This window comes from Platichthys flesus, chromosome 7 (assembly GCF_949316205.1).
Source record: "Platichthys flesus chromosome 7, fPlaFle2.1, whole genome shotgun sequence".
Classification (NCBI taxonomy): Eukaryota; Metazoa; Chordata; class Actinopteri; order Pleuronectiformes; family Pleuronectidae; genus Platichthys; species Platichthys flesus.
The window spans coordinates 6558777-6572132 of record NC_084951.1 but is presented as its reverse complement, the minus strand read 5'-3'; the positions used below and the strand labels follow the sequence as shown (position 1 = coordinate 6572132).

General features: G+C 40.0%; 1 protein-coding gene across 1 annotated transcript in view; it reads left to right on the top strand.

Annotated features, from left to right (window-relative positions):
* LOC133956923 (plexin-A1-like) overlaps positions 1 to 13356 on the top strand; it is a 51098-nt gene that overhangs the window by 18802 nt on the left and 18940 nt on the right. The window contains exons 6-10 of the mRNA XM_062392291.1: positions 1052 to 1194; positions 4989 to 5086; positions 5829 to 5987; positions 7243 to 7309; positions 13183 to 13329. Coding sequence (XP_062248275.1) covers positions 1052 to 1194; positions 4989 to 5086; positions 5829 to 5987; positions 7243 to 7309; positions 13183 to 13329 — 614 coding nt within the window. The remainder of the gene's footprint in view (positions 1 to 1051; positions 1195 to 4988; positions 5087 to 5828; positions 5988 to 7242; positions 7310 to 13182; positions 13330 to 13356) is intronic.

Here is a 13356-nt window from a genome sequence, read left to right as displayed (position 1 = left end):
ATAGACTGCAACAATAATCTAGTGTATTTATAATTTATGAAAGATACTAATATAATGTCTGGAATGGAAACAGAATTCTGCAGTTGGCAGACGAGGTACGTCTGCCAACAAGGCTGTTTCGGCATCCTATCAAAAGCAAACATTGACAGAAAGCAGAAGAAAGCTCAGCTCTGTGTCTGTGCTGCGGCCATCTAGGATCAGATTAAATAACCCCCTGGAATTCCCCGGATTTTACAGCATATTTGAGAGTATTTGATACTTTTTATTCTTACGTTTATATAAGTTTTATTTTTTGTTTTATTTTTCACTTCAGTCCAAATTGTTAATTTCAGGAGCTCGGTTATTGTAGCAATGTGTTCACTGGCAGGTAAAAATTAAGCCGCATGTGATGCTGTTGATGAGTTGCGTCACAGAGGCAGCACGTCATCTACAAACACCCTCGATCAACACCGGAGTTTATAATGACAAGGAAAGAAGTGCTTAAACACAAGATTAATACAAATGTTGAGTTTCTGACCTCTAAGCTTCTACTTCATTATTCCCATGATATGATTACATAATGGGGAGAGATGAGCAAATATGTGTAACCCCCCCCTGCCGCAGTCTGCAGGTGGATGCTGGTGTGGTAAAAGAAGAGATGAGAAATCTTTGCAGCTCAAAGAGGCCGCCAAATTGGGAGGTTTTGTGTTGTAGAGGCTTTGGAGAGTGAGTCACCTGATTAGAGCAGAGCAGCACAGTAGGACAGCCTGGACTAGCTCTCTCCCTATGCTCCAGCTTTTAGTTCCCTCAAACAACAAGACCCTTTGCCATCGGTCAATAACACAACTTCACATGTTAAAGGTCACCACGGTTGACCTCAGAGTAAGGATTCATGTCACCATACTGATGTCACTGAAACGAATTAATGTCACCACCACAGAGCTCCATCGTTTTAGATGCTGATGTGACTCAGCCTATAGGAGTTTGCATAATCACTTTTAAAAGATCTGCCAGCGAGTTCCAAATCCAATCCATAACTGACCTTTATCCTGATACTCCCTTTTTTTTCTAGCTTTTGCTGAGCTTCAGACAGACATCCATGAGCTGACCCAGGAGCTGGACGGGGCTGGGATCCCATTCCTTGACTATCGGACGTATGCGATGAGGGTCCTGTTCCCTGGGATCGAGGACCACCCCGTGCTCAAGGAGATGGAGGTACGGGTCAGTACACTACCAACTGAACTTGAAACGGATACCAACTAAACATGAATAATCAATCGCAGTAGAACCCAATACTAGGCCACTAATGTCCGAAGTAGAGACATACTGGTTGCTTATAGCTGTGACGAGAAGTTAAATCCAGAGAAGTATTTCGGAGAAGTATTTCGGAGAAGTACTTCTCTGGATTGAAATTTGGATTTAACAGCATGAAAATGTCCTTCTGGCTTTACAGCCTAATACTTCGGTAGCCATTATCCCATGGCAGGTTTCATCACAGACTGGTACCTCAGAAAAAAATCTGAGGCAAGAAGAACTCCACACATGGTTCACCTTAAAGCGATCGCATAGCCTACATATCACCTACTGTATCTTAATATATTCAGCTTGTCTCAATGACTGCGGGGGACTTTTCGGGCACCTAAGTAGCCTCATTAGTCAATTCTCATGGGACAGACGCACGTTGTGTTCTCATGATGTCTAGAAGTGGAGTTTTAAAGTAAGAATTGAAGATTAAAGAGATGTAAGAAAGGATTGTGAGTGTAGCCAACGATGAGGGCAAAGATAAGAAGAGGATTAGAACAGAGAGGGAGAGATAAGATCCACAGTTACTATAGGATAGGAGTATTATAGATAGTTGTTAATTTATCAATTAAGCAAGTACATACGACTACCCTGCTGAATTGAGATGCAGCGGATTTAGAAAGACATCTGCTACTGCCGAGGGAAGTGGAATCAATGGTACGTCAACAGAGACAACGCTCCTCCAAAGCTAAAAAGCCCGAGCCAAGTTTGTAATCAGCAGTATCATTAAGATGTAGAATCTGGTTCCGCTCCATTGACTTTGATTGGAGCGCTGACTTTTTGAAGTCGAGGAATAATTTGTTTGACCTTTTACAGCTTCATTTAACCGTTCTAATCCAGAGAGTGGATTTATATTCCTATGAAAAAATAGAAAGACAAAAAGTCCTCTGGGTTTTTATAGTTGCCATTTGTGAATTTAGTGATTTATCCTCTGCTATTTTTGGCGAGGGGGAACATAAGTGATTACTTACACAAAAGAATAATCCTAAAAAAAGTAAATTATGGTTTCCAGTGGACACTATAAAGCTTTAACTTAACTTAAAAGACTACAGAGTAATTAGATAGTGTTCTCCAGCAGGAAGGTAGCAGAGGAGTAAATCTACTCAGACTCAAATGTTACGTCCATTTTATTTGCTTTACTGTTTTAACAGACAAATATGAACCTTTGTGAGGTAATGTATTCTAGGTTCAGTATTTATTTAGACCATGACTCTTGTATTAAACTTATCAGATCTAAATCCTTTCAAACCCCACTTTTCAGATTTAATTAGGCTTTCAACATTTACAGTTTTGTAAATAATTAAAACATTTAGAATCTGTTATTAGTTCTGCATTTATTTTTGCTGTCTACAAAAAACAGATACAACCTAAACATCGGTGTTAACAGACGAACAGATGATGAACAACAGGAAACACAGGGTTTTAAAACATTAGCTCAGAATACATGAAAAAGCAAGGCTGGTAATTAATTGGGAAACCAAAAAACAAAGAGGGAGAACAACTAGAGAGTAACATGAAGGAAGTCTTCAAAATACAACAGGAAATGAAAAACCAACAAAGACATTTCCAATAATGCAGACATACAAAATACAAGGAGAATTACTGAAGATTCCTCCCGGATGAGAGTTGAAAAAAGTCCAGTTACTTACCTACACTTGCACAACTTCTAACGATGTATTTCTCTCTGGTAATCACTGTGTAGGTCTGCAGTATGTTTGAAGAGTTTGAGTATTGAGGCAGACAAATGCAGGCGTCTGCATTGTCTCTTAGACAGTGTCATTATCAGGTAATAGTTTATATTTTCAAGATTGTCATAAAAGTTGATTGAGGGATTAACTTCGAGCTCAACTTCAACTTCATAAGCTTTGGCTTATCTAGGTTGTTTTCCTATGAGCGACAACTCCAGTTGCATCACTCACATTTTTGTGACAGAAATTGAAACGTAGGCGGCCGGTGCTGAAGCAACTGTGTCTGAGGACCCGATGGCTCTGAGCCATTCAAACCACCGGCAGTGTTACATTTTTGATTTATGCATTAATGTCAATATGTAGAGATGTCCAAAATGGTTGTCTCTATATAAGCATAAGATGCAAGATATTTTGAAACAGGAGGAGTCATTATTGGCCATGTTCAACCCATAAATGCAGATTTTTTTATCAACTTTGTAATTAAATGTGATTTTAAATTCCGCAATAGTGTATTTCATCAAAAAACACATTAGCATCTCAATGATATATAATCTAAATGCTTCATTTAGGTAGGAGTACAGAGAGGTGAAGCTGTCCAGGCAGAGTTAGAGAGAATTTCAGCGCAGGAGAGACAGGCAGCACAGAATCAGGAGACAGAAACAGCCTCTGAATTTAAAAGAATCTTTCTACTTCTGCCATGAAAAAGTCAGATTCTCTGTCTGTACATTTCCCCTCTCAATTGTAGGCGGGCACAAATGTGAAGGGATCTTACGTGTTTGATGGTTAAGTCTAGACTTCCGCCTTTCTCCCTCTATATTTCCCAGAGGGATGCTGGCTTAATCCAATGGCCTGTGCAAACCAATGCTCCTAGTCTTATTGCTCTGTGTGACTGCTCTCTCCTCTAATCTGGACAGCCACGCTACACACCAGTTTTAGTCTCTCTTTCACAGACACACAGGACATCACAAACGTACGCGGCTTTCAGGAGAGCTAGACATGCCCTTCTTGAAATTCAGTAAAGACTCTGCTGTCTGCAGGACTGTACCGTATGTACATGCGTCTCTCATCTCATTGCTCCGACTCTCTTCTAACACACATTCACATCACACTGAGTTTCCACCCTGGACGCCCGAGAATCTCATTTAGCCCTTTAGAGCGAGGCCCAGACACTTTATATTGGCACATCGGATGAGAGAGAGAAAAGACGTTATAGTGGCACAAAAGGATGACAATAGAGAGCGAGAGAAAGAGGGGAGAATGAACTGGTGTGTGTGTGTGTGTGTGTGTGTGTGTGTGTGTGTGTGTGTGTGTGTGTGTGTGTGTGTGTGAGTGTGTGTGTGAGCCCGCCAATGACAAAGAGGAGGAGAAATTAAAATGGATGAAAGACCAGTGATGTGAAACAGTCAACAATAAATGTGTGTGGGGGGGGGGGGGGGGATTAGAGCGCTGAGGAAGACGAAGGGAGTGAGGGACAGCGAGGCGTCTTCGGGGGGTTTAGCGTGCTGTTGATGAGTAGTGACAGGTGCCAGCCACTGGAACAAGCAGGGTGCACCTCTGACACCAATGCTGACGAAAACCGTCCTGCCATGCCCCCCCGTGCTTCTTCCCAGACAGAAGAAGATCTCTGACATTGGGCTGATTGAACAAATAAAAAGTCGAGAGTTTCCCACTGACAGCGGGGTGTTGACGTGTGGCTCAAAGATTCATTGTAGAGCTTTCACGTATCGGAAGTGATAGCTGATTCCGCAAAGTGCTAAGAAAACACTCAGAGTGACTGAACCAATAAATAATAAGCATTTGCATAAATGATTGCAGTGCAGAGGTCAAATAATAAGCAGAATGGAGAAGACAATCCTTTTGTTACACGTGGCAATGCCTTAGCAGAGATCGATGAAGGCATGTGGTGCTTTGTCACTGGACCTCAGTAGCCATACAGCAATAACAATCAGGAATGTTGATATATAGAGAAGGTCTTTATGGTTTCTGATCTAACTTGTCTGTCTCTGTGTGTTTCTTCAGGTTCAGGCGAATGTTGAGAAGGCACTGACGCTGTTTGGCCAGCTGCTGACCAAGAAGCACTTCCTGTTGACGTTCATACGAACCCTGGAGGCACAAAGGTATCACACTTCCTCTTGTTCTTTAATTATTGATTTGATTTGATGATTTTATTTGCACAAACAAAACAATTGGATTAAAATAACAAAAGTAAAAAAAAAACAAAAAACATATGTGCAGGTGACGTCAAAGAAACCCCTTGAGGCTTATGGTAGGAATCTCACATAAGGAAACATTAACTACAAAAATCATGCAATCCCAAAAATTAAAAAAATTAAACAGGCTTACACAAGACAAACAACATAGACAAATAAATAACAATTAAAAGAAAATAAACAATACAGTAAAATTATGTCTGTTATTTGTTATTTATTGTACACATCTGTATAAGTGCAAATGCATGCATACAGGCAGCTATGGTCATTTTAGATAGTTTGGTTCTCACACATCTAAATATGTTCTCTTAATGTTATTAACAGGTTTTCCCCAACTTTCAACAACGTGAATAAACAATGTCTGCCACTTTTGAAAAGAAATGTAAAAGCAAAATAAGAGCATTTAATATCAAAGTAGAGATCAAAGTAGACTCCTGGTTTTGGGAACAGGATCACGTTAATGCAAAACTGTCACTATAGTAAGTTTACAACTATTACAGCAAGGTTCCATTTTTAAATCTATGGTGCGGTCATTGCAGTATATGTTACATGATGCTGTGTTTTTATGAGCAGTTTTGAATGTGACCCAACAAAAGCTGTGACGAACGTTCGTGGAACAGTCTCATCGAGAGTGTCAATGTGTTTCCAGGTCATTCTCAATGCGAGACAGAGGCAACGTGGCTTCTCTGATCATGACGGCCCTGCAGGGGGAGATGGAGTACGCCACTGGAGTCCTGAAACAGCTGCTGTCCGACCTGATCGACCGAAACCTGGAGAGCAAAAACCATCCCAAACTGCTGCTCCGGAGGTGAGACAGACGTGGAGAGACAGGGATGAACTATAGACTGGATACTGGACATGTTCCAATTTTAATAAGATGTTTCACCTCTCATCTCAATCCATTAAGTTGAACCTGCTTAAAACTTTTGCTGCGAACAAAGACTAGGTATGAGGGCAAAACAGACTATTACAAATAAACCCACAAACCAAATCCTAGTATACGTGCTACCATAGAAGCTAGATATTGTTTATTCAGAGTGAGTCTGGTAGTGATTTGTAATGTTCCTTTTTAGCAACCTGCTGTAACAACTGGCCACAGCATAGATCCACGGCTCGTTAAACTGTCCATTGACAAATCTATTTTCCTCATTATCATCCGTCACACGGCATCACATACGGCTAATATAGAAAGAGAACTGCTGCAAGAGCCATAGAAGTTTGAGACTTCTTTGAAGATCTCTCACTCCACAAATGAGGCAGGGAAGTAAAGGTTCTGTCAGCTTCACTGATGTGGAAACAAATAAAATAACCAGGGGTTGTAGCACACTCAGAATCACTGACTGGCTGCAATATGGCAAATACATGTCGGATACATCCGGATCACATCCAGATCTGAAGAAAACCTCACCTGCTCATAGTTATTAGCATTTTACATATGCCTGATTCTTACACAAAAGTGTTGAAAAAAGTCTGATATCGAAATGTTAAACAAAGGGAAAATAAGTTCTGGATCCACCTCTCTGATCTGGAGCTGAACCAAAATTGAATGGGTTATTCTGTGAACCAAACAGCATCCTTTTAGCTGCATGGCAATCCATCCAGTAGCTTTGGTTCAATTGTGCTAACTAATAGACAAACAGATGGATGAATGGATTGACACTTTATTGATCTCGGTCTTTATAAATAATGATTTACTATTTACTTGCAACCAGGGTCATATGATTGAAAGCAAAGGAACTCATTGCAACAACTTGGCAGCAAAAAGGCCTGAGGGCCAAGAAAAGCCTTCAAATGACTCCTGTCACATTCATGTCTGCACTGAGGCCTTGACCTCGCGTAATGGGTTCACAAGAGTCTTGTATTGATCTGTTTTAGTGGACCAGTTCTTTTACAGACATTTTTCTCCACCAAACTCCTTATTGTCCTTTTAATTAATACTTAATTATCTAGATCTATCTGACAAACATTGTAAGACTTGAAAACTTTAGGATTTATAATTGTGTGACTCACTCATTTGTAGCTTTTCCTTTCAATGTTGATCTTTATGTTCCTCCCTGCAATAGAACGGAGTCTGTGGCTGAGAAGATGCTGACCAACTGGTTTACATTTCTGCTGTATAAGTTCCTCAAGGTAAGAAAAACAACAACCAGCTATAATCATTCAATTTTCATAATTCAAAATAAACAGTTATGATCTAAGGAGGATTAAGAACATATCGTGTAATATTTTAAATATATCTCCACTGCCTTCGTGTTAGGGAGTTTTATTGAATTCCCCTGGCTTATGTTCTTTCTGCGTTGGATTTATCTCATTGTTGTTATTAAAAGGCTTTTCCTGTTTCCAGTGCATATTACCTTGCATTACACATTCAGAAGATAATCAAAGGCTCGCGGCAGCTTTCTTCTGCTCTCAGTTGTTATAATGTCTGTTTCCTTTGTGCGCAGATCCTCTCACCTCTCATAATTTCAGTCTGGTACCTGACACGTCCTCGTCATTGATATTCCTGTCGTTCTTATAGCTTCCCTCCTTCTGATGTCTCTTTCATCAGTGTCATTTCTGTTATCATTATTACTGCCGTCACTCTCTCTCTCTCTCTCTCTCGCTCTCTGCCTTAAGGTCATTTTCATCACTGGGGAGTGCGCTGTCGTCCCACGCCTCCTCTCCTACCCTTAATCCTTGCCGTCCCCTGTCCCTTTTCCCTGTCACTCGCCGCTTAAAGAAAGTCTGCTCATAAAATGGTTTCTGACGTTTCTCTCTCTCGCAATAGTTTGTCGTCTCCTCTCCACATTATAATTACAAAACTTTGAGTTGTCCTCATATGGCGTTATAATCCTAATCCCATTATGAGCGCTAAACCATAATCATTATAGGCCTATGTTCATTCAGTTAATGTTGAGTGTTCAGAGAAAATAACCTTAAATTTTTGTGTCATTCTCTAGTTTTGATGTCTGTGTTGTTTCACAAGTATGAATATAATACATTCCCCAACGAATTTCACAATTGTCTGAAAAAAAATCTAGAATATCTTCAATGCAGATAAACCAGGTAGGATGTTTCTAAAAAAACTCAGCGCATAAACAATAAAAAGTTCCATTATATTGTAGAACTGTTTGAGCAGGACTCACTAATAACAAGGACTACTTCTGAAGTAGTTTCAGAGCATTAACACAAGACAAGCGAACAGGCAGGTTTAGAACAGACCCTTCACTAGTACATGCAAACTATATATGATGCATCTAAACTGTTACTTAAATCCCTTTTACTCTTTAGGTTTATTTGCCTAGGAAATAAGAGACACAGTGTCCCTGACTCATGCATTGCTGATTTGGTTTCCAGTGATTGTTAGTGATGTAGGACTCAGAGACTATGTATTTCCCTGAACAGCAATTCCTCATTATATCAGTATACAATCAGGGAGCCCTAATGACGGCGTTGTGTTGAGGAAACGCACATTTTTGTCGGAACGCACGCAGCAGCAGAGCAGCAAAGGCGGAAAGACAAAGCAAGAGCTCAACAGTGTGATGTATACTCACTCTGTCTCGTTAGTAGCTACCCACCTAATTGGCCCAGATGCTAACAAGGTTCCTTAGAGCACATGGCATTAAAATGAGGGAGGGAGGAGAGAGAGAGAGGAGAAGAAGGGGTTAGAGGTTGTGGGGAGAGGGAAGAAGAATAGAGGGAGTCTCGACAATTAGGAGGAAGCGAGGGACGGAGGAAGTGAGGGGAAAGGATGTGGGAGGAAAAGAGTCAGCGACAGTTTAGTGTAGCAAATGTAAAAGGAGGAGCAAGAGTGGAGGAGGGGCAGCGTTCAAGTAACGACAGAAAGAGAGTGGAAGTAAAGTAGACAAGATATTGGAAGGAGACAATCCTCTAACTCTTCTGTACAACTACTATTCTATACAACATAACTTTTACCATCACTCTGGAATGGGCTGTTTGCTTGGTGTTTGGTGATGGTTGTTGTGGTTTTCTTTCTCTTTTTCTTAAAATGTATTCATATTGAACATATCACAAACAGATTTCTGGAATCATTGAATTAATTTTGATAGTGAATAACTAAAATAATATGTGTGTGGGGGGGCAAATGAAAAAGGAATGAACAGTTGGCAGTAAAGTACGATAGGAATGCAGAGGCAATATTAGATCTTTTATGAGACAGAAGCTTGTTCTGAGATCAAATGTAAGGAGAGATATATCACTTCCACTTTGGTATAGTCTAATTAAAATCTATTTTTGGTTTTAACAGATCATCACCTTGCTTGTCCTTGCATGCGGCATGATGACATCATAAATATGCTAATTCAAATTTTACAACGTCTAGCAACATTTAGTCTGCAATCGACTAGCTTTAGATATTTGCCATTTACAGGGGGTCAATGACAGTTCAGCCTTTGACCTCTTCATGTTTGAGGTAATATTTCCTTCTTAATCAGATTTTTTGGTTAAATAAAACGTAACAGCAACTTGTTAATTTTCCTTAAACCTTCTGTGGGTGTGTTGTTATTCTAACCTAAAAGGTTAGGAAATATTTATTGTAAACAAAAACAAATTCTGCTAAATTCAGTATTTCTCACCCGGATGCATTATGCATTTCCTTGTAGTCTAATAAGGCAAAAAGAGAAAATATTAAACTCTATGGTGATGCCTTTTAAAGGTAGAAATTAGGAGGAAAACAAAATGATTAAACTCATCTAACATTAGTAAAGCATGCAAATATATTTCCATCAGTCTTCAGTCTTCATTGTGCTGACAAGAATTGATTGACATGTATTTTCAAGCATACTCTTTTCTAAACTGTCCTCCTTTTACCAAAAGCACTTCTGTACAAACATCATCTGTATTTATATAGCACTTCTCTAGTCTTATTGATCCACTCAAAGCGCTTTAAGGTACAAATTGCTTTCACCCATTCACCCACACATTCATACAGCAATTATATATCCTCCTCTTTTTATATTACACAATAGCCATCAGGGGCAATTTTGGGCTCAATATCTGGCCCGAGGACACTTTGCCAAGCAGACTGGTGGAGCCGGGGATCGAATTACCAACGTTCTGGTTAGTGGATGATCTGCTCCACCTCCTGAGCCACAACCACATCCACCTTAGTGGATAGAGTGAAAAATTCAGCATCAGCAGGAATAACCAAATCGTTTTTGAGCCAATATTTAACCATTCTGTCACTGGGATGGAGCTGTGGTCGCAAGGTCACATTGACAGATGCACTTGACCGATCACAAGTCGGTCTCAGCTGTCAATCATGACGTTTCATTCTGTTTCATTATCAAATAATTGAAATCAAATTTACTGGACAGATGAGCACATAACAACTACCTGAAATAACAGAAACCATCATTGAGAAAAAAAAATTGTCTTTTTATATTTGATATAGTGCAGCCAACCACCAGCTACCAATCAAGACGCTTTGGCTTCTCTTTTGGGGAGCAGTCGTTTCGTCCATTTCTACATCTATGATAACATCACATACATCCTACATGTTTGCATCATATCAAAGGTAGAGACAGGAAGCAAATACTGTGTGAGTGAATTTGAGAGAAGGAGAGATGGAAGATTAAATAAAGAGTAAAGGGTGGAAGATTGGTATCACAGGGAGAGAGGGGGGAAAGCCAGAGAAAAGGGAGGAATGCGTGATACAAAGAAAAAGCTACTTGTTGAGTGTGCTTGAAGGTGAAACAGATACATTTGTACTTTTCCCGCTGCTCAACTGGCTCTGTCTCTCTCACACACGCACACACACGCACACACACACACACACACACACACACACACACACACAAACACACCGCCTGAAGTATCTCCCTGAGCACGGCATGGTCGATCATTAAACTCTCGTCTGGATGCGTATTGGCTGTGATGTGTCCTCTCTCCCCTCTCTAAACTGCTGCTGCCTCGGTTGGGAGTGTTTTCCTTTAGGCCTGAGTGATGACTAATGACAGTATTGATTGGCAAGTGTCTTTCATAGAGGGAGAAGTGGGGAACATATTTATATAATCTGGGTCTAGTCACATAAGACTCACTCTGGGATGTAAACAAATGCGGGAGACCTGAAAAGGTTCTTTATATAACAGCTTCTTTCACTCTTTAAGTCCGCAAGACAACATAGATTTTTACGTTACACCACAGTGTCATTCATGTGGCGAGACATTACTTTAAGGTCAGATATTTAGAATGTCCACTGCTGAAATATATTCAGAAATTCATCACAGAAATTAGTTTTTTGGTTTTTGATATGTGGTCTCAGTGCTGGGTGAATCAAACTGAGCCACTGAGATACTGAAATAGAATGGGAAGTGAACTGGATCATTTTCACAGCTTCAGGTACAAGGAGAGTATGAAATTCGCCTTGTACCTGATGGCTTCTCAGGATTGGATGGACCCAAAATGTTCTTTTTTGAAACAGTGAGAGGACCAGAAAATCATCCCCACTGCTTGACTTCATTTAAATCCTGCAGCGAACTCTCAAATTGAATAGAATATTTAAATGTATCAGACTCAGTGGAAGCATATGGAAAATACAGACACTGTGCAGAGACGTTAATAATCCTTCAGTAAGAGGAGACAAAGGAAGGATAGATGCTAAGTTTAGAGGTGTGGGAGGGTTTTGGACATTCGACTCAAAATGTGAATGACATGCTGGCCAGAGAAAATTTTATAATGTTACTGTGCCTGTTCACACATTAGCCTCTGTTAAGGTGGTTCTAATTGTTTTTATTGCACTATAAACATGGTCCTGTTTGACCTGGAATGCACCTTAGAGATTTCCAGCTATGTAGATGCCAAGAAGGAAAGTAGATAACTTGCACATGGCCTTAGATATAGCCAAACCTGTTGTTTTTGTTATTTTAAATTGCAAAACGTTCATAAAACACTGCCTACAAATCACATGGAAGAAACATGGTGTATCCTACATCCTCTGCCATTGTGAAAATGATGCTTGGCTGGTCAGCTCGAGAAAAGAGATGTGCACAAAAAAACAGATGCATGGTCCATTTTCACCTACATCACCACAACAAGCATTAGACAGAGAGACATAGATACATATATTACCTTACAGATAACTATACCAAAATAATCAAGTAAAATTATCGTACATTTTAAGAATTATAAATATTGATCAGCAGAGAAAATTGGGTTTGAAATTCAACTTAAAGATTTGATTCACAGATTTTAAACCCGGAGAGGCAGGTGTAAGAGGAGAAAGAGAGAAGGGAAATTCAAATGAAAAGATCCATAAAGTTAATTTACCGCAGCTCCAACACAAGAACTCAGCAGCACAACAAAAGAAAGTAAGAGACAAACTGTAAAACTTCTCAAATCTTCCCAACATTTAGTAGCTAACTGTACATGAAGATTACATTTTAAGTATCAATATTAAATCATAATAAATGCAGAGGGTCATGAGATGTGTCATGAATTAAGAAAATCATTTTTAGGATGATCTATAAGGGATATTCTATTTATGAATTCATTTGATCAATCAGATCTATGTCTTACGTTGCCTCATTTGTGGTTCTTTGTCTTATATCTTAGCTACTATCCACCAGACTGTTTATCTCGTCGGCTTCACACACTACACGTGTATTGTTTCGGCTCCAAAAAAGTGCAGTGTTGAATTTTGCGTTTTTGGCACATGATATGTTTAACATTTATACATTTTAAATAAACAGTCAACCAGTGCTCTGTAGCGGCAGCTGGGTCTCATCCACGAAAGTGACGTTGTCAATTACAACAACAACAATGACTGCTGATTGTGGTTACAGCTCCACTGAACCTTGAATAAACAGGTGTGGCGCAGCTTCAGGGGTCGGTCTTTACTTGCTGCAACTCAGCATCACTTTAGCTTTTTGAGAAAGAAAGCTGCAATCAGTTTTACCACAGGCCAAGCAAACCGGCAGGTTCCACTGAACCAGTTAGTCAAATGAGAGACAATAAGAAAGGAGAACCACTGACTCTAGAACCTATGTTTCCTCCTCTCTCTGTAGGAGTGTGCTGGGGAGCCTCTGTTCATGCTTTACTGTGCCATGAAGCAGCAGATGGAGAAGGGACCCATCGACGCCATCACAGGAGAAGCCCGCTACTCCCTCAGTGAGGACAAGCTCATCAGGCAGCAGATTGACTACAAAACACTGGTCAGTGAACTCACTGTGTCTCCAGGG